General features: G+C 40.7%; 1 protein-coding gene across 1 annotated transcript in view; it reads left to right on the plus strand.

Moving 5' to 3' along the window:
- Nucleotides 1–19,857, plus strand: part of PCP4 (Purkinje cell protein 4) — a gene marked incomplete at both ends in the record, with an annotated part of 34,276 nt that extends 14,419 nt beyond the window's left edge. The window contains one exon of the mRNA XM_082014018.1: nucleotides 19,730–19,857. Coding sequence (XP_081870144.1) covers nucleotides 19,730–19,857 — 128 coding nt within the window. The remainder of the gene's footprint in view (nucleotides 1–19,729) is intronic.
- Nucleotides 19,858–21,678: the final 1,821 nt, after the last annotated feature.

Here is a 21,678-nt window from a genome sequence, read left to right on the forward strand (position 1 = left end):
CACTAAGAAGTTATTGTTTTCCTCTCCAAAGTATAAATGGAACCAAATTTACTTGAAACTTGGCATGGAAAGGTTTTATAACTACCATAAATCTGACCCTAGTTTCAAACTTCACACAACTCTTAGGACATGAGAGTAATTTTCTATGGCTGTAAGTAGTTTTCTCCAGGATTATTGTAGTACTGTGAAGTATATTTAGGGACATATCTCTTGATTGAACTTTCAGAATAGAAACTAGCTTCTAATTAACCTGAGCTGAGATAGAGAGCAGCTGCTTCTGTTCTGCTGTGTGTTTGTGAGGTTTCTGGCCTAGCAGCAAGAGACTGACTACAGCTTCCACTTTTGTTCATCACAGCTTAACATTTCAGTATAATTGCTGAGGTAGTGAGTAGATCCAGCCTAGAGCTGCCAGCCTCCTCTTCCAGTGTCAGGAATACCTTTTGTTGTTGTAAATGATGCTGTCTGGATGTGACAAAACAGTTGATAAGCTTGACCAAGTGTGTCAGAAAACAAAATAAAAAGCGATGTAGACTTTCAGTTCAGGCAGTTAAAAAAAAAAAAGTTCCACCTCCCCAGTGGCTTGTTTCAGGAGAAAGTCTGATCAATTTGGTTAAAAAAAAAAAAAATGTTCTGGTTATTGCTAGTCAGACGAGGTTGCATAGGTTGAGGTAAGCAGCAGAAAACAGAGGCAGAGATCCTGAGTTGGTGCAAATTGCCATAGCTATTCTGACAGTGATTTCTGCTAGTTTATGCAAGGCCCAAGAGGCATTCACTATACTGAAGCTTTTAACCAGTCATTGTCTTGTATAAGTAGTATAAGTTTATAAGTGTAAGTAGTATAAGTATAGTTTTCTGCCAGTGAGACCCCTTATTCTCACAGGCAACAAGTGAGTGTGCCCATGAGAGTGGGATGAAGCATGTGGTGCAGTGGGATGCTCTGGGGTGATTCCAAGCTACTAGTCATTTCTTCCAGGCAGGCCAGGATGGGTCAAGTTAGTTGTTCCTTACTTCCCATCTTCATAAAAAATTTTGCTTTCGTCTTTTCCACAAGTAGTTTCTTCTCTGGCTTGCTTTCTCTCAGTCTCCTTCATGCTGTGTTTCTGTCTCACTCATTCTTTCTTCTCCCTCAGAGAATTCCATGTCCTTTCAGCACAGCTAGGTCAAGTGCTACTTCTCTCTCTGACAAATTTTCCCTCCTCTTATTTTCCCAGGCAAAACTCTGGTCTGGGTCTTTAGTAAAGAATATACATTCACCAAAAGAAGATTACTGACTTGCTATAACTTGGAGTCATGGTTGACCTCACCCAAATTCTCTCATTTCTCTCCAGTCTCACAAAACATTTACAGTTTCCCAGGCTAGATTTAAGTAAGGGCCAGGTGAGAAGGCAGCAAGGAAACATCTGGATGACCACATTTAAGAAAGAGACAAAGCAGTCTTTAAAATAGCAGGATTGGAAACAAGAAGGCTTTTTAATTGTTCTCTCTGCCTTTTTAGCTTGGGAAGGAAGGAGGGAGTAAATATGGGGTTTCCTGAGCAAAAGAGAAGGAAAAAAATATTTAATTGGTTCTGTTTACATTCAGGTCTAAAGTTCAAGCAGTGAAAAAAATGAGGTGGGTTTTAGTGTAACAGGGACTAGTTCTGGGGTGTGTGCAGATGCTGACACTTGCGGTGTCGGTTAGGGATTTAAGTCCTAACTTAAATCCTTCATTGCACTAAAGCAGGTTGTGTTTTCTGACGCAGAGAAAATGCATGAAATTTCTAGTCCTTCTTCTAGATGCTAACCTTGTAAGCTCATGGGGCTTGTAATCCTCAGAAATAGGGGAAGGAAAAATGAATCTATATAGATTAGAAAACATGGGCTGGAGCAATGATTTGAGGTTGGTCAACCATGTGTGTCAGTTAAGATGCTGTTTCAGATCAGCTTTATTGACAATCTGACATGTCTGTAAATCCAAACAGAACTTAAAAAGTGCCTGTCAAAGCTTAAAGTCACACAGGGGAAAAATGTTTTCTAGGGAAGTTTTAAATGAGTATCAGAATTAGAATTCTAGAGAAATACTCAAACACAGAATGTATAATGGAAACCTTTGATTAATTTTTGTCTTCCATGTAATCATTTTAGGTGACTCAACTATTTTATATTTTTTTATGAAGTTAAAACTTCAAGAAATCGTTGGCAACTCTCAAAACACCAACACAGGAATATTCACACCTTGTTTTTGACCCCTGTCAAAGATTTTCCAGATATCCATAACTTTTTATTTCATTTAGTTTACATTTTTATTCATATTATATACACTTATTTATTACAATCTGGACTGGTGGCAAGGCCAATTAACAGAGCTGCTTAACTCTGTTGGTTAAAAGCTCCCTTTTCAGTTGTACACAGCCTAGACAAAATCCAATTGCTTAGGCTGAAATTTGTCACGTTGATTGCTTGCCTGAAGCAGAATTATTTTGGAAGGATTCAGCAAAGTCATTCTGGTTGTTTCCAAAAATGAGGCTTGAACAAAACGCTGGCACATCTAGCAATTAAAACAATTTCTGGTAGTCTTTTTTTTGACTATTTTGAACCTTTGTCATTTTGAACAGAAACGTAAGATTTGCCATCTGGGATGTGACTTTTCTATCTTCAAAACTGGCCAAGTTATAAATGTTTAGAAAGACAAGTTTGCATGTTTTTACAAGTTCAGTGAAGCAGTTAATTTTTTTTTATGAAAACTCTACTTCATTGAGCCAAATAGAAAGAATAAAACAACTAAAACAACACTGTCTTTGCAAGGCTTAAGGAAATTATAGTTTTCCTTAGTTGCTGCTACATACTTCTGTAAGCTACACGTCGTCCAGAAACTGGAACTAAGAGCATTGTGGTGCCCCTTCTGTGTTTGCAAGACACCACAGTTGCTTAGGAGGAAATGTACCTCTTTCCTTGGAACCAGATGGTCACAGAAACTGGAGCAGGGAGGTCAAAGGATGGAATGATGACGGAGTTCAGTAAGTCTCATCAGGAAACTAGAACCCTAGAGTATTAGGGAAGGTTTGATACTTTTGAATGGAAACTCAGACTGGGAGGGAGGAATACTAATTGGGATGTGAGAAGCAGAGGAGGGCACAGGCTGGATTGGAATTCTGAGGTTTGGGGATGCCCTGGTACAGTTTGGGAGCTAGGCCTAGCCAAATAAAGAAACAGCATTGTTGAGGTCTGCTGGGAACCATGGTGAGGATCTAGGCTGGGGAGGAGGAGGGGCTAGCCCTGAGTTTATACAGATGAGGTGGAACAGAAATAGCCACCACGTCTGTAAGGCATCAAAGGGTGATGGAGTTCCCAAGCCTACAGCTCATACCTTCCATTGTCTCATTGTTCCTTTCCTGTCAGACGTATGAAACCCACTGGCAGAACATGGAACTCATTCCATTTTCCTCTGATTTAAGTAGAGGACAACAGCCTACTACCACTATCAGTTACTTCATTAAAACAAGAGGTCTACGTGGTGGATCTAACAGTTCCAGGCAGTTGTGCTGAGAAACCATGTGGGTGTCCATATGTTGTAGCAGAATATTTTTTTTTTCCTTTAAAACTAGGAAACGTAATGTGCTCCTAAGATGATGAAAGATGTGATGTCAAGAATTTGAAACAGGATTTTCTGGAATTAAAGTTGTCTATGCAAAAAATAACTGAATTAATTGGCTGATGGTACCAGTGTAGTTTGTAATTTACTAATTTTTTCATGCTCAACTTTGCAACCTTAATATTTTTTTAAGATAGCTTTATGTTTGCAGTAAATGTACAACTAAAGCAGGAGGGAAACCTTTATTTCCTGGCCTCAGTTAAATTTTCATGTCAATTAGGCTATCTGGCACTGGGTTTAACTCTCTAATTGCAATTCCAGCACTTAGCTAAATCAATGCCCACCCTTCCTGATAAAATTGTTTTTAAATACCAATTGTTAAAAGGCACTTGGTAAAAACGTAGTGAGGTGAAAACAAAGAATAAATAGGAACTCTTCTTCCAATCATGTCACATCAATAAAGCTTGTTTTTTGTTTTGTTTTATTTTAAAGTTTTTTGCATTTTTTATTTAAAACATGTTATATTTAAGAGCAAACCACTCCAACACCTTCTGCGTTTCAAGGAGACATTTTCAAGGATACAAAACATTTACCATAAATTTATATCAAAGAATTTCCTTTTGAACCTTGCTGAAGTTTACTTTGCTAGCACTTCCTAATTCATTGCCTGGAAGTTGTGTGAGGTTTTTTTGTAATTGTGCTTGAGATGAAGGATCAACACCCACTCCTTTTTAATTAAAAAACCAATTGACGAATGAACATGTGTAGTGACCACCTTGCAAAATCCCTGCACAGCTTAATGCCATTTCTTTCTGCTTCACTGTCTCTGTAAATCTTTTCAGCACAAGGCAGAGATCTATGTGGGGACAAAGCCACTCACAGGGGAACGTGTTTCTCTCTCGTTTTCCTAGTCCTCCAGCTTGAGGCCAGGTATATTGTAAAGGTGAATGGGGCTGCACGAAGGGTGCAGCCCTCAGGAGTGGTGGTCATGCGTGAGCCCTGTTAGGTGGGATTCCCAAGCAAAAGAGCTGCTGCTGGGCCAGAATGGGAGGGAGAAAAGGGAGGACAGTTCTTTCCAAAGGAGGAGGAAGCAGACAATGCTCCAGGTGACGAAAGTAATTTGTTACAGCTCTGAGGGCTGCAAGGCAGCTTGGATGGTGGGCCAGTGTGGTACTTCATAGCTATCACTTTCACTGGGAGCTCAGAAATGCACTGTACTGTACTTCAAGCATGTACAACCTTTCTTTGTGTCCTCAGTGTACTGTGTGGGTTTAAGTGCGCTGTCTGTCTGGATAATGAGACCATTTTCCCTTCCTTCCCTGCTCCATAACCTCCTGATAAAGAGCTAGGAATAGGAGCCTGCCTTCTCCTTTCACTGTGACTTTATTGGAAAACCATGCTTGCTTTTACCAACATTTAAAAAAAAAAATATATATATGTAGGTGTGATTAATCAATACAGAGGCTATAAAAAGGTGGATGCTTCTTCTCCTTGCTACACACCTGAGAATAAGCCCACTGCAACCCAGCCTTAATGATCTATACTTTAGTCAGAAGCTTGTCAGAACATATGACTGCATTCTTATGGGAGAACAAACCCTCCACCCTTTATCTGAAATAGCATCAAGTTCAAAAGAGGATGTTGCTGAGTCAGTGCCTGGGACCTAGAAGGTTTAGAATTTTTTTTTTTTAAGATGGGGAAAAGCAAAAAAAAAAAAGTAGAAGCAGGATTTGAAGTACTGTCTAGTGCCTTTGGTGCCTGACCTTGCTCATTAATCTCTGCTACTTTGAAAAGGCTTGGAAAATTACATTACCCTATACCATCAGTCCTCACTCAATAAATACAGATACTAAAGTCAGGGATGAGAAATCCCACAGAGCTTTGGTATTGACTTGTTAGAATTCCAGGCCTCACAATACAGTAACTGTCTCTAAGTAATGAACAAGCTGCTGAGAAGGACACCTTGCCCTTCTGGATTAATTTCCCACTCTTTCAGATAATCTATTCATTGCCATTTTTAACTCCCTTATGCTAAACAGTAAATTGTCCTATGTGTCAATAAGGTCTTCTCTATTACTCTATGAGAGGCAATTTGTGGAAGAGCAGAGCTGTGCTCACATTCTGTCTCAGAGCCAATAGTCATATTAACCTTAGCCTCGGTTTCTACAGTAAGGGAGGAGAAAGAAAAAAAGAAGGCCACGACAAGGGAAGTGATTGTGCCCCTGTACTCGGCACTGGTGAGGCCGCACCTTGAATACTGTGTTCAGTTTTGGACCCCTCACTACAAGAAGGATGCTGAGGTGCTGGAGCGTGTCCAGAGAAGGGCAACGAAACTGATGAGGGGTCTGGAGCACAAGTCTTATGGGGAGCGGCTGAGGGAACTGGAGTTGTTTAGTCTGGAGAAGAGGAGGCTGAGAGGAGACCTTATCGCTCTCTACAACTACCTGAAAGGGGGTTGTGGTGATGAGGGCACTGGTCTCTTCTCCCAAGTAACCAGCGATAGGATGAGAGGAAATGGCCTCAAGTTGTGCCAGGGGAGGTTTAGATTGGATATTAGGAAAAATTTCTTCACTGAGAGTGTGGTCAAGCATTGGAACAGGCTGCCCAGGGAGGTGGTGGAGTCGCCATCTCTGGAAGTGTTCAAAAAACTTGTGGATTTGGCGCTTCGAGACATGGTTTAGGGGACATGGTGGTGCTGGATTAATGTTCGGACTTGATGATCTTGAAGGACCTTTCCAACTTTATTGATTATGTGGTTCTGTGAAGGATGGGGGGGGTGTGTATTTCTTCCATTAAGGAATGATGAAATAGTAACTTGTGTGCTTTGGCACTTAAAGAACATATGCCTATAACAGTCCTGTAAAATTCAGGATTCTCTATTGACTGCACATGAGCTACGATTTCAGTGCAGAAGCCATGCCACCTCCTTACCCACAGGTGCTGCATAGGACCCAGGAAGGAAGGAGAGGGGATTCGTGTTGGGGAACTGTACTAGGAGGTGGTCACTATGGTTTTCTGTGCACTTCATGCAGACTATAATCTCATGTCATGTCATGTCCTTGGCTTGGATCAGCAATGAGAAGCACGGCTAGCAATACCTTTTAAAAGGTACTTATCTTCTCCAGCACATCCAATACATCTGACTCATCCTTTTTTTTTTTTTGTTCTTCTCCTTTATGCTCAGTCCTGCAGTCAAGTAATGGCTGCCTTTAACACATGCTAGGTGCAACAAGGTTCCTGCTTCAGCAGAATGGTAGCAGCCATCACCTGGCTTATTATTAGCTAAATAGCAGAGCAGAGATTTGGTGTTTGCAGTAGTTTGCAAATTCAATTATAGTTCTCACAGCAACGCTGCTTGTCATTTGGCTGCTTGTTCATATGAAGCATTTGATATTGCTTGTCGTGGTGTTAACTATAATCCCTTATTAGGGAAATATAAGAAGTCTTACTGATGTACACTTCAAAAAAAAGGCTTCTGAGAAAGAAATAGTCTCTCTGTAGCATGCAGACGCACATAACGTGCACAAAAATTCACTGTCCTTGAAATAAATTGAAAAGATCGCAAGAGGTGCTGGTCCAGGTTTTTTGTCTGCTCAACTGTATATCTATGAAAAAAGAAATATACGAAGACTGTTCAGTCAGCTCCTGAGGGAACATGAGAGGATCCACATCAGCCGCACAACTGGCAGCTTCACTGGCAGTCTCAGCAGAGGGAACAAATGTTAGTTTTGACCCTCTATTGAAGGTGAGCTGTTCTTTCCTTGCTAGCAATGGGATGGAAGAGCACAGATGGAGTAACGTGAGAAGGTATGCCTCTGTTTCATTTTCTTCTTTCCTGAATCAAATAAGATTTCTTAGCTGCTACAGTTTCAGTGTAGTACCTTTCATAAGGGCTAAATAACTTATTTTATGAGAAAGAATTTCACATGAAATAGCAGATAAGTGTGTTCACATGAAATTATACAGTGTGTAGTTCACGCATCACTCAGGCTCAGGGAATGTTACTAATTTGATTAAGTATCAATATCTACATCTGAACTAGTCACCTTGAACTCCCTTCATAGCTAATAAAGAACTAGCCAATATAGGAAGAGGATTCAAGGATGAGATTCATGATATCCTAAAACGTCTGCCTAAAGTAGGTCAGATGAATTGCACCCTTGGAGTGCCTATTTTTCTCCATTGGTTTCTTTCTGAAGTGAGCTGCTGATGAGCTCTGATGTAAACACCTGCAAGTTTGAGGTTTTTTATGATTAGACTTGATGATCATAAAGATCTTTTCCAGCCTAAATGATTCTGTGATTCTAAGGTTAGGTTAGGTGAATTTTTCTCAGGAATTGGACAGAGTTTTTAATCTAGAATCCAGTTTTTAAATGTTCAGCCTTATGACCTTCTGCACAACATGTAACGTGGCTTTCCAACTGGCTGTTGGGCAAGACAGCCTGGAATACACCGACAATACCCTCCAGCATGTAATACCTTCTCATCCTCTTTCAGAGCCGCATTGCCACAGGAGCTTCATTTGTCTCCCCCTTACCGCTATTTCAGTGCTATCATGCATTCCCCTGAAGTGCCCCTCTCTTCCTAAGAAAATTAAGCAAACCAAGCCTGCAGGGGAAATAAACATATAATGTGGCTTTTTGTGTTTAATAGAGACATAGTAAACTCAAATTAATGATTCTGTTCGGAAAACAGCCCAAGCAAAAGAAAACAGTGGAAATTTCCTAGAACCCTCCTGCAACAGAATTTCTTTGCTTTATGGTTGAAAACTACATCTGGGTAACTGCTTTCAGGAGTCAGAGACATTAAATTTCTGTACCTTTTTTGAGAGAATCTCACTGTACAGAACATTCAGTTAGACTACTGGCCAGACTGCATCAATCCAGCACTACATCTGGTTGCGCTTGTGGGTGCTGGAGCAGAAGCTACAAAGCCAATTGATTCAGGATCATGTAAGATCTTCTGGCAGGCCAAGTTGCATGGTAAATGGATGTCTTATCAGAATATACTGGTCTTTCCTCAGACTGTGACTGAACTACCTTGGAGCTGCTCCAGAAACCTAGGTTTTGTATCCATCGCATCTCTAGGACTCTACTGATGGGATGCATTTGGTTTTATGGAGAGGTGGCAAACTTTCTTTTACCAAATACATTCCCAAAAGAATTTTTTAGAGTACAATTGTTCATCTCAGTCTTTGGGCTGGATCAGGTACCCCATGACAATTTTGTTCTGTCTACAAAGGGCTCCAGATGCTTCCTTGGACATTTTTAACCTTACAAACTCCACTTCTATCTGCAAGACTTTGAGAATGGCCCAACTGCCTCCACAAGCATCCCCAAGCTGGCATGTAGTGCAAGATGTTAAAAAACCATGGTCCATACCTGTATTAAAGCAGTGACTTTTTCATGGTGGGATTGTGACAAAGTAATTATCCTATTACCAGCACAGAACAGTGCCTACGTTCAGGCAAATAAAAGTTGCAGTGTTTGGACATAATTTAAATTGTCTGTTTCTTGCATTTAATTTATGCATTAAAGTAAATGCTTCTTACAGATAATCTTATTTACAAGGTGGTTTTTGATACCATGTGATAAGGCATAGAAAATACTGAAATGACTCCATTGCTTAAGAATCACACAGAATCACTAAGGTTGGAAAGGACCTTTGAGACCATCAAGTCCAACCGTTAACCCAACACCACCATGCCCCCTAAACCATGTCCTGAAGTGCCACATCCACACGGTTTTTGAATACTTCCAGAGATGGTGGCTCCACCACCTCCCTGGGCAGCCTGTTCCAATGCTTGACCACTCTCTCGGTGAAGAAATTTTTCCCAATAGTCAATCTAAACTTCCCTTGGCGCAACTTGAGGCCATTTCCTCTCGTCCTATCGCTGGTTACTTGGGAGAAGAGACCAACACCCACATCGCCAGAACCTCCGTTCAGGTAGTTGTAGAGAGCGATAAGGTCTGTGTAATTTTGAATGGCAAAGCTCAGTTCCTATACCTTATACTGTCCACTGCTGAGTGTGTGGTTAAATACTTTGCAATTAAAACCTGGTGATGGATTTTACAAGAAGAGAATATCTTCTCACAGTGTGTTTCCAAGCTCTCATGTAACAGTTTTTATTTACGAAAACTTAAAATAGCACTCTCATTAGTTGCTAACAAAGATCTACTGGTATACAATGACGCCTAGAAACTGCCCTTTGAAAATGAGCAGGGCAAAATCTTGCTCTTCATTTTCTTCATTTTGTGTGTGAAAAGAAACACCTTCTGACTCCATACCACAGTTCTTTTGATTGACTACTCTCTTTTTTTCTGGCTGACAGGTTTTCCTCTGTAACCTATGCCATCTTCCCCAGCTCATCTCGCTTTGACAGTGCGTGAATTTGAGCCCCTTTTTCTGCTACTTTTGTGTGGCATATTGTCATCACTTCCATTTCTTTGATCTCATTTTCTAGCTACTCTTATAAATGGCAAAGGGAGGGGTAGGGAGGAAGCATTCCTGGAAAGCGAGGCCGTTATGCAATGCAAGGGAGGCAGTACCACGTTGGACGATGAACACCGCTCTTTTGCATTTTCCTTGCAAGGGCTCTCAGATGCTGTTGTTCATCACATAATTAATAGCAAGTTCCAACTCATTTTGAGTCAGTCCCCTAGTGCTCTAGAGCTACAAAGTGTTTTGAAGTGCTGGAAGATACATCTCTATTAGAAAATAAAATGGGCTAAAGCCTTTTCTCTGACTTTGATGCAAAGTGGTTCAGCATGGCTTGCATCAATAGGGCTAAACTCTCTTTCCCTCAAAAACCCAGGTGTTCTCATCCACTCTGCCTGCAAGGTAGGATCCTGACCATCCTATGCAGACACAGTAGCCAGGCAGGAACAGTCCCAGCTGTGCCAGTATTGTATGCCAGTGTGCTGAGTGTTACATGCTCTAGAGGAGCTGTGGATGGTGCCTGAGCCATACTGTGGCCTTGGGTAGCGCGCTGGTGTAGCCATAGCCTAGGAGGCAGCCTTGAGGAAATTCTCTTGTAGTTATTTGAAAGTATTGCTGAAGACACTTTTGCAAAGGTCATAGTACTGAGGAGTGGTGGAGGGGGGAGAATTTCTTGTTCTGCATTTGTAACCACATTAGGGTTCCCAGCTGTGTGACTTGGAGTGCCTGAACACTACCATAATAGGAAAGTAACTGATCATATATTAATCAAGCAGTTGACTAGCAAGGCAAGAGGGCAGCTTGCTGAAATGCAGCTCTTTCCACAGTCAAACAGCAAAGCTGTTTAAAGGTGCAGTGTTTACTGAGGAAGTGAGAACTGGAAATTGCACAGGAAATTAAAAAAACATCATAACGATTCCCATTTAAAACTTGGCTGGAACATTGGGGATCACACGTGTGCAACTGCAGAAAGAGACTCCTATAACTTTGTACTGAGTTGTGAGGAGGATAATGGCACTCTCTCCTGGAGAAGAAGACTTAGGGCTAAGTGTATTATCCCTGCTGGTGGGGCATCGTTCTGCAGTGACGGAGGGACCTGACTGTGCCAACACTTGATCCCCGGCACCACTTCGTTTTAGCTCCCAGAGGCTTCCATTGCATTTGCCAGTCAGTCTAGCACTCCTCAGATGCAGCTTTAGCTCATAAGAGATGAGATTATACAGCTAATACGGCTATTTTAATTTGCTGTGTTCCTAGTTAAACTTCCACAAAGTTTCGTCTCCATGTGGAGATGTGAATTATGGCCTCTAGTTGCATGCCCAGAATACCTTGTAGATCCTCATTAACACTTACGTACCTACCTATGCATTTGTAAGCCACTTAAAAAGTCTGTGATAAATTAATTATTTTGAAGGTGAGGAATGATTGCTTAAATAATATTGACATTTAAAGAAAAACAATATTTGTCCCTGTATTAATTGTTGAGCAAAATCAATTAATCTGTAGTTACAAATTAGTTGAAAACACTGTTTTTGTAAACTGAGTTTTATTACTATTCCTTTCTGTTTCCTTGTGTTACCCCAGTATACGTAATTTTGTGCTACTTCATTTATCTTATGTCAGAAATAGAATTGCTACTTTCCAACATTATTACAACTAGGAAAAAAAAGATTAATCTGACACTTCAAAAGCCTCATGCTGAAATAACATTTTTAAAGTCACAAAAGAACAACCACTATTTTCTACAGCAAAACTAATTTTTCAAATTTGAGATAACAACACTGCATTACAAAAGTAAAGGTCAATTTGAAGAAGAAAGGATTCTGATTGCCTAATGAAGTCTTTGCCTTTATACTAAATTGCAATTTGCAGTTGAATTGAAAGATGTTAATTCTTTTCCAGCTTGCTTTGAGTGATATTAAAGGGCCAGTTGGTGTGGTTCAGATAAAAACAGCTGTTATTTTTAACCTGACCACCAATGATAACCTTTATTTTGCTTCACACTGTGCTTTTGAAGTCACAGGAGACTGCTGAGCTCCAGGGTTTGTTCTTCAGTTTCAGAGATGGTTGCTGTGTGGACATTACACTTCTCCACCACCTACCACCTTCAAATAACTGACCATGGAAAATAAACACCCTTGTATAAACCCATAACCTCCCCTACTGTCAAGTGCCCACCTACTGACACTCAAAGACCAGACAGCCTTTGACTTTGGAAGGTGGCCTTTGAATGTCTGAGTTCATTATGGAGTGAAGAAACAAGAACACATGTAGTAATGTAGTCCTTGTCACAAAATTAGTATCTCACTCTGCAACATTTTTAATGAGTAGGAAGAAAAGTTATTGTGTTATTCTTAAGCTAATTAGAGAAAATTTCTGTCCTTAAAAATGAAGTAGCTGAACATTTGAGTTGGATTGTCTATATAGCAGTCAGATAGTGATACTCCATTGCACAGATATTGATAAGAAAGGGGAAGGAGACAGAATTTGTGTCTTGCATAGTCCCATGGTCGCTGCTCAGAGGACTAAGGGATTGTGCCTCTTGTGGCTGAGGAGGTCATGGGGCCACAAGACTGTCACACTGAGGTGATTCCACAGAGGCCCTACACTGTGTTAGCATTATGCTAGTGTGTTGGTAAAGCAAGTAATTACAAGGCTCCCAGGGATTCAGATCTTTTGCAAATGACCACCAAACTGGAGGTAGCCAGTAATATCACAAGAACCAATGGCTTTAAATTAGTGCATCAATCTAGGGAAGTTAGACCAAAATTTCATAGAGTTTTGTGTTGTGACATCAGGAACATGCATATGGAAAAAAAAAAATCTCTGAAAGGTTTGTGCCTAGACACTAACTTAGGAGGCAGACAGCTAATAGAAAGGCAAATAACATCCTTATGCAGTAAGGTCAGCCTAGACAATGGGAATATTGCATCACACCAGCAGTATCATGCAGTCTGTCCCTCAAAATGCATAGGTACTGTGCCAATGAGCTTTCATCAGCCCACTGTGCTATAACAGACTCCTCATATAAGTAATTCTCTTTGGATCATCCCATCACTGGAGGGGTGCTGAGGTAAAGTCCTCACAGCAATCTGTCTCCCCAGACCACAACTGCAAGCCGTATACACTAAGCTAGTGAGGTCACAAAACCAGTGTACTGCTCAAGGCTCTGGGAAAAGTTTGCTCCTGATACCACAGAGACCAGCAAACTGTAGTTGCTGAGCTAATGATCTCAGAGACTTCTCTACTTGGCACTTCATTCATCAAAAGAAAAGGCTAGGAAATAAAAGGAGGCAAAGCCAAATTAAGGCGCTCTCCTGCATGCCAGTACTATTTCCTTTCTTCTCTTGGGCTTGAGCAATGTCCACTCCCCCAACTTTGCCATCTTTTCAGCTGCCTTGTGAAGTGAGAGTCTACTGAGGAGCAGCAAGGTTACAAAAAGGCTCAGAGCCACCCTGCTGGGTAATGTGGCCCTGGCAACTGACTGGAGAGTTTCTGCTGTTGAGAAGTAGACTGTCTCTTCTCTTCAGCCATAAGGTCAGTTATGGTGTTATTTTTCCTCATCTTGCACAGAAGGAAAAGGCTAGATTGACTCCTTGAGAAGAAGATGAGACCCTGTCTTTCACTTCCTCGCCCCTCAATTGAATACAGAGGGGGAAGAATAGTCCTGTCAACTCTTGGCTTTTGAAACTGATACTTGTAAGGAGTTAAATCTGGCCTCCATACACCTAAGCACCCATATGTTTGGTCTAGCTGGCTGGTTGCATTTTGGAGTCTAGTTGGATAAAATGACTCTTCCCATCACATAAAGATAATGTTCCACATGAACGTCAACATCCATGAGATTCCTGCCCATTTTGGTCCTCTTTAATTAGGGACTGTTCTGCCTCATTGGACAGACTGGTGTAATAGCTTGGGATCAGAGTAGCATAAAGATTGTCACAACTTGAATGATCTTTTGAGCAGTTGGGAGGTAATGATCCTGCCCGAGGCAAAATACTGCTTCCAGCAAGTTATGGGGCGCTGTGATTCTGTCCCACACTTCATTTACTCTTTTTCCAAATGATGCAGTTTAGGCCCTGAAAAATGCAGTATTTTAATGAATGTATTCCATCTTCAGTATAGTCCCATAATTTCTGCTGGATGTGGGCTGGGTGAGCAGGGGTGGAGGATAGCACTTAAGATGTGAAATGCCAGTTAGAGGCTCCAGCCCATGCAGTTTTTCATGCTGAATATTTTTCCAGAAGGTGACAAGTAATCTCTATTTCATCTGAAGGATGGAGAAATTCTGAGAATAAAGAGCGAGTCCTCTTTTCCCCCAAGTCCATCCCATCAGCTTTTGCCCTTCCATGAACACTATTAGGAAAGACTAGTCTGTTTAGCCTCTGTTCAAAGGTCACAAAAGACTGCTTTATCTTTTGGCTGGTATGGAATAAGCAGTGTTTTCTTTTTACAGTTGTCACAACTCATTTTACTTTATAGCTGAAAAGTAAATGAAAGAAATAGCTGAAGGCATATTTATGAATAATTACACTTGCACCACATTTCTTGAGAGTTTGCTGGGTGGATTTGTGTGTAAGATGTGATTGTTTTCCTTGTTACAGGCAGCCTCATTATCCATCCAGTGTTTGCCATGCATTATGAGGCACTGTAGCAGATTGCAGAGAGAGCATTCTAATGTTTCGTCTGGAAATGGAATAAATAGATGTTTTTCAATTGCAACGATGTGAAATGAGCTTTCAGGATGTTAGATTTGGAAAACAGCTAATTAGATGGTGGTTTAAGTTCTCCTGCTGGGATGACTATTGCATATACTGAAGTAAAATCCGCACTCTGCAAGTTGTCTCAGTCTTCAGTCCTGCAAAGTAGTCTGTAGCACCAGACTGGTACTGGGGCATGGGGTGCTCCTAATGATGGAGGGACTCATCAGGCAGTTGATGTTGTGCTCCAAGGAGTTTGTTCCACCACAACTCAGATTTGCCTGAATTGGCACATGGCCAGAGTCAGTCCACATTAAACACATGATTTTGATATACTCATCAGATACTGGAGTTTGTTATGGCCAACCCATGACTGTTAGCATGGGAGTGTTCTGTTCACCTCCCCTGTTGGCAGTGATCAGAACCCAGCAGGGACACGTACTGACTTCCCCGGCTTCTCATGGCATGTTCAGAAGAAGAGTGGGAGTCACTATCTAGGAGATGGAATTTGGACTAAGTATGAAGAAATCTTTCAGGGAAAGCCTTGAAATAGCTGACTGTAGTGAGAAAGGTCAGGGGGGTTTTTTACGGTGCTAATGAAACCAGATCCTCTCAGAAAGCGTAAAGTGCAGGCCAGTGCTTATCAACCCTTATTGATTTCTGAATCCCTCAAAATCACAAGTAGCTTGTGAATTGAAGTCTACTGACAACAGTCTTATTCCTCCTAGTTTCCTCATGTGGGCCTGTGGTAGTCCAGGAATCCTCAGATATCCACGTGGAAGAATCTGCACACAGTAGAGAAAGTGTAGTTATCAACAAAAGAGTGTGTGACTGAGGATGGGTAGGAAATCCAGATCTACCTTTATTGCTACATAAAGGCAGCTTAGAAGAAGGTGGCTTGTTATCAGACAGAATGGTTGGCCCCCACCAGTAGGAATGAAATAAGCAAGCCCAAGAGTAAAGCCTGTTTAAGTGCTTACCTGTGCTCTGGCCTGCTGAGAGTAAAAATTTTCTGGGTTTTCAGATAGCTTCCAAGCCAGTGATCCCTTGTGAAAGGAGAGCTAGGAATGGGAGACGATGAATGAAAGAGGGACATTTCTATGGGCTTGCTTTCAGTTCTCTTCATAAATTTCATGATTTGAGCATTCAAGCTCAAGAACCTGCATATTTGAGATATATGAACAACTACTGACAGGTAAAAGCTAGGATGGCATAGGTGCGTATACAGTAGGAAGGGTGCAAAAAGGCTTTCAGTCACTTATATTGGTGCAGTGAGGTCTTCTCTAGTCTGTGCAGGTCCTGAGCACAGGCTGGGTTTTCACTGTAATTAAGTGGGTCAATTCTTAATTCATAGAATCATAAAATGGTGTGGGTTGGAAGGGACCTTAAAGATCACCTAGTTCCAATCCCCCTGCTATGGGGGTTGGAACTCACGCTCTTAACTCTAACCAACCAGTAAAACAAAAACGATGTCATTAGCGGGGTGTGATATATTTTAAATCATTAGGCTACTTTTAGTAAAGCAACTCATGGTAAAAGCTAAAATCTTTTTCCCTTAGCATAGACAAAACCAAAGAAGGCACACCACTTAATTCTTTCTCCAGATTGACAATCCATCTGTTAAAGTATCTGTGTTGTGACAGTCATCAATAGAAGATGTTTTGGGGAGAACTCCAAGAAAATCCACTCCAAAATTTTAGGAAATACTTCATCCAGCTCTTTTCAATTTAACACAGGACTTAAAACTCTTTAAGCAAATATGTCTGTGTATTTCTATATATACTCATATATTTCTCTATATATTCAAATGCGAATATTTCATATGCATATATAGAAAGAAAAAGATGGGCATAGGGAGTAAGAAAACACAGGTATGTCATATGTTACATATAGATGATATACAAGTTATTTTATAATGTACATTTTGCTTATATGTGTAATCATTATATATTTCTATACCATCTGTAAGCTAACAGTGAATTTCTTCATTACTCATATAAATGTCTTGGCCCTTTTGAACACTTCTAATTTCTTAATCTATAAGTCTAAATCATGGCTGAAAACTTATCCTACCATTTCTCTTTAGTGATGGGAAAAAGAAATACAGAGAGAGTTCATAAGGAATTTTGGTTTTGATTGCAACATGAATGGGTCAAAACATAAAAGGAAGTCAGATAGATCTTAAGATATGGTAAATTACTGTGGATCTTCAGATATGGTAAATTGTTGTAGTACAATTGATTTTAAGGCACTGATGATGATTCACAACAAGCAAAGATTAACTGGCCTGGAAGTTCTAGAGAAAAATTATACTAAAAGCTGGGCTTTCTTAAGTCTATAAAATCTTAATGTAAGTTTGCTGAGTCACTACTGCAAGTTAACATACTGCTAAGACTTGGCTGTAATAGGAAATGAGTTGTACAAGCCAGATTTCATCAAGAAGTATGAAACCAATTGTGTCTACTCATCCATCCATCTGGCTTTCCCTATTGACATTTCCAAGGGGCAGTAGTTTTTATACTGAAAGGCTAAAATTGACGCATAAACTCCACTTCTGTTTTCTACTGTTAAGACTGACAGCTGTGTTTAGTGAGTCGCTAGGGAGGAACCTAAAACTCAGAATGTTACAACAAAAATCATCAAGCAATGAGAAGACATTAGTCTCATCAATTTCAAAGCTGATTAAAAGCTTATTACATTACTAGTATAAACATTTTGATAAAATATTTCTTCATAAGAAATAAGAGTATTTCTCCATAAGTGATACTCTTCTCTTTAAAATAAGTTAATAGGACCCTGTTACTAGAGGAGAGATTCTGACATATGGACAAGTAAAACAGTTTCTATTTTCTTATTACTGATATCACAAAGTAGTTGCTGTTAGAGCTAGCTGATCAGGCTATTGATTATTTTTTTCACTCAAAATTTTCAAATGAAAAGTCTATATTTACATGTTCTGAATGAAAATTCTTTGTTTTTTACAAGACGATTTGAGTCCTTTTTTGGTTTGTTTCCATATAAAATGTTGTGATTTCTTGTCTTAGTTCCCTTTAACCCATAATACCAAATCAAAACCAACCCCTCAAGATAATAACTAAATGATATTAAGTCATTGTGATAATGATAATTCCTTTTGAAATTTGATTAAAGAAATAATCTCCATTTCTCTGCGGTGTACACATCAATGTGGAAAAGATGGTATCTGGCAATAGGGAAATTTTCAAAAAGCCTTGTTGTTTTATAGTTATTAGTTTAGGAACTGGTACAGAAATTTCTGCTTCTTTAATAAGCCTCTCTAAGCTTCAGTATATAACATGGCTTTAATGGGAGAATTCAGTTTTCTTCTTGGCTGTGTCAACAACTTGTGAGGATAAGGAAGTCACTTTTGACCTTCACCTCTCTTTCTGCATGAAAAATAAGGCAATAATTGTATTTCTGTACTTCAGGTTGTTGTGTTGCTTCAGTAGTTACACAGACTGTGCCGATTCTTGGATTTAATGGCTGTGGAAGTGTGAGACATAGTGTTAGTATAATTCATTTTCTTCCATCAAATCTTCGTTTTGATAACCTAACTTTTCATTTTACTGTGTAATCAAAGTTTTGGTAAGATCTCAAGCTATTCTTCCTCTCCAGACTTTCTCTTTCTTCTTACATTTTTATCTTTCTTCTTAAATGTTCTTCTAAGTAAAACAAAATATTAAGTGAACATTTCTGTTAGCATAGCTTCATTTATTTGGTTATTGTAGTTAAAATAAAATCAGTATGGAATATGCCAAAACTGTCCCTTTAAATATTTGCACAATTTAGAGTGGATTCTGGTCATGGAACATGGACACAAAAATTGAGCTCTGAATAAGAACACGAAGTAAAGGCAAGAAATACTGTAAGACTCATGCTAAAATAATGAAATGGTATCCCTGTTTTCTACTGTGAAGGAGAGTGGGGAATAAGTTTCATTTTAATAATACATTGAAAGTGTTTCCCTTGATTTGCATTAACAGTACTTGGGGATGAACATCCCAGAGGTATTAATCTGAAGAATAAAAAGCAAAGTGGTTCAAAATGGGTGAATTCCCACAGCTGTTTTAAGTACAGCTCTCTGCAGACTCCTGGCATGACATTTGCTGCAGGACTGGGGTACAACAATTATATAAGTGGGTTTAATAAACAAGTTTATAGAGAAGAGAAACTCAGTGGTATAATGAGGTTAGTGGAGTGAATGTGTGTTCTCACTTTGTTAGTCCAGGCAGATTAGGGTTATCTTTGCAATGAGGGCAGGAGTTTTCCCAGGGCTACACTTTTAACATGTAGGTGGATGAAGCAAAATTCAGCTGTCAGCTGGGTTGTCCACATGGAGGCCGAATGCAGCTGAACGAAAAACTGAGGACTGGGAATAGAGGAAGGCAAAGAGCCAAGGATCGAGTCTGAAAGGCCGCAACAGAGCCCGGAGAGAAGTGAGGGAAGCAGCACAGCAGCAAAGAAGTTGAACATAAATGAGTCAAAGGAGAGGTGGGAAAACAAGTGAAAAGGATGAAAGTTTGCCTTAGGAAGTATTATGTCTTCGTCTAACGCAGGAGGTGTGAGAGAAACAGGGTCTTAATCCTTACTTTAAAATATTTTAAGGTGCCTTTGTTTTAGAATAAACATGGGGATATGAGTAACTTCTGCCTGCAGGGTGGCACAGGAGACTGTAACAGCTAACTCGCTGTTAGCTCCCCAGGCAGGAAAGGACATGCTCATGTGTCAGGGTGATGTTTGGTGACTGCCGAGCACCATTTGGATGTCACTCCTCAGTGCCTAGCTACCAACAGGTGTCACAGACTCTGCCCTTGGGAAGCGGTAGCGGATTTGATCAGCTCTGTTTGTCAAAACTGGCCCCAGGTTTTTTTCTGAATATATTCCCTATCATCATGGCTGCGTCTGTGAAGGAGAGAGGGGCAGGGTTTTTCACCTGTGCTGTCCACTGAGTATCGCTGCTTGGAAAAAAACTGTTCATGTTTTGTTTTGTTTTCTTTGAGCAGATGGGCAGAAGAAGGTTCAAGAGGAATTTGACATAGACATGGATGCGCCAGAGACAGAGCGGGCGGCCGTGGCGATACAGTCCCAGTTCAGAAAATTCCAGAAGAAAAAAGCGGGGTCCCAGTCTTAGTAGCTACCTCACAGCTTAAAACAAAGTAATCCTGAAATGATTTATCAAGAAAATCAGAAATAACACAAAGATGCATGTACAGAAATTATCAGTATTTAAAACCCCATTGGCAGATAACAAGCCATGAGCTTGTGTGTGACTTCATCCCAGATGTTCCACACTCATTATCCTCTGTAACTCACCATTTTACTTGATGTTGTAATAAAAAGGTAGGGTGAAGTAATTAAAGTGTCTGCCTTCATCCGTCTTTTCCTATTAATGCAGTAACCACAGTGTTACAAATGAACCCACCCCAGATGCCTGTTTTCCTCTTCACGTAAAGCTTGGAGACATAACAGCACCGTATGTTACAAGGTTTTTGCTGAGGGATGAGAGCATACATCTCAGCCCTGCTTACCTCATTTGGAGAATTCCAGCTGCCAGCCAAATGTGACAATAAAATTACTTTCTCATAATGAACTGAAAGTAAAAAGTTGCAGACAGACGCTGGCATGAGGGGAAGAGGTGTAGGAAGCAGTGAGCAGTTTATTTTTGTCTTGCAATTATGCCAATAAAGTGGCTTAAGTGGGGAAATTGTCCCTGTCCTTCCTCTTTGCATAATAACATTCAGAATTACCCAGCCTGGACCACATTGACTGTTACGGAAAAAAAAAATCAGACAGAAAATACAAAACCCAATTCCAGAAACCTTTGGAAGGTTTTTTTATGTTTTTGTAAAAATAGAAACTGACCCTCTAAACTCTCTTTTTGATGCAGCTTTTCACTCTCTACATAATCAGTAACAATCTCTATGCCATCTCTCTCTCTTCATATTACTTTCAGTATTTGATGAGTAAATCACAACAGACTCCCTGTCTCCCTTTGCACTGTTCTGTATTCAACTTTATATGAGCCCCTTACTTTATCACTTTATTAGCTGAGTTTTTGGTTAACAAAACGCAGCCACAAAATGTCTGTCTTAAATTGGGAAGTATTTCTGTTTTCTCCCTGTTGTAAAACAGCAACAGACCAGTTCAAGGCTGCATCTAAGGAAGGACCTTGCCTGACTTCAGAACTGATCAGGATTTGGCTGCCCATATAGTGCGTGAGGAAAGTTCAGAAAAGGTTTAAACAAGTACCTTGTACTCAGAAAAAGGAGCTGTTTAGATTGAGCAAGCAGGACACGCACTACAAAGAGATGCGTAAAAAAAAATCTCATCCTCTTTTTGCCTTCATCAGCAGATTTGGGGGTTTCAAACAGGTTCCAGTAGGCACCTCTAGGGAAGTCAGACAGAGGCTTTTTCTGAAGGACTGGTGTCTGCAGTGGTTCTCCAAGGCGGCAGCGTGAGCCTCACCTGCAGGCCGACAGAGGCAGGCATGCTGGGTGGTGACAGCCTGCCTGCCTTTAACTGAACAGCCCGGAGCTGGGACTCCTTCAGGTGTGAGAGATGCAGACATAATTACCACTCTGCCTAGAGGGATTCATTGCTTCGTCTCCCACCTCCCACCGGAGTATTCCGATCACCAGGGCAAAGGACACGTCCATCATCAGGCCCCTTGTGTAAATGGAAACCTATGACTGAGGGCTAGGGATAGAGGGAAAGGAAGGATCTCACGCTGGTGGCAGCCGTTTCCCATGAGAGGCCACCACTGCAGCAACAGAGGGGTGCAGAGCGGTGCCCAGAAGGGAGGCTGTGGGACTGCAGAGGGAAGACCCTCAGCCTTACACAGGTTAAGGCACTTAAGGTGCTTGGCAACAGTTTAGTGAGGAGCCCAAACCTGATGCTGGGTGATAGGAGCTCTGGGACCGTGCTGGTCAGGAGGAGCCCTCAGAGATGCTGA

This window comes from Phaethon aethereus (assembly GCF_964289735.1).
Source record: "Phaethon aethereus genome assembly, chromosome: 1".
Lineage (NCBI taxonomy): Eukaryota > Metazoa > Chordata > Aves > Phaethontiformes > Phaethontidae > Phaethon > Phaethon aethereus.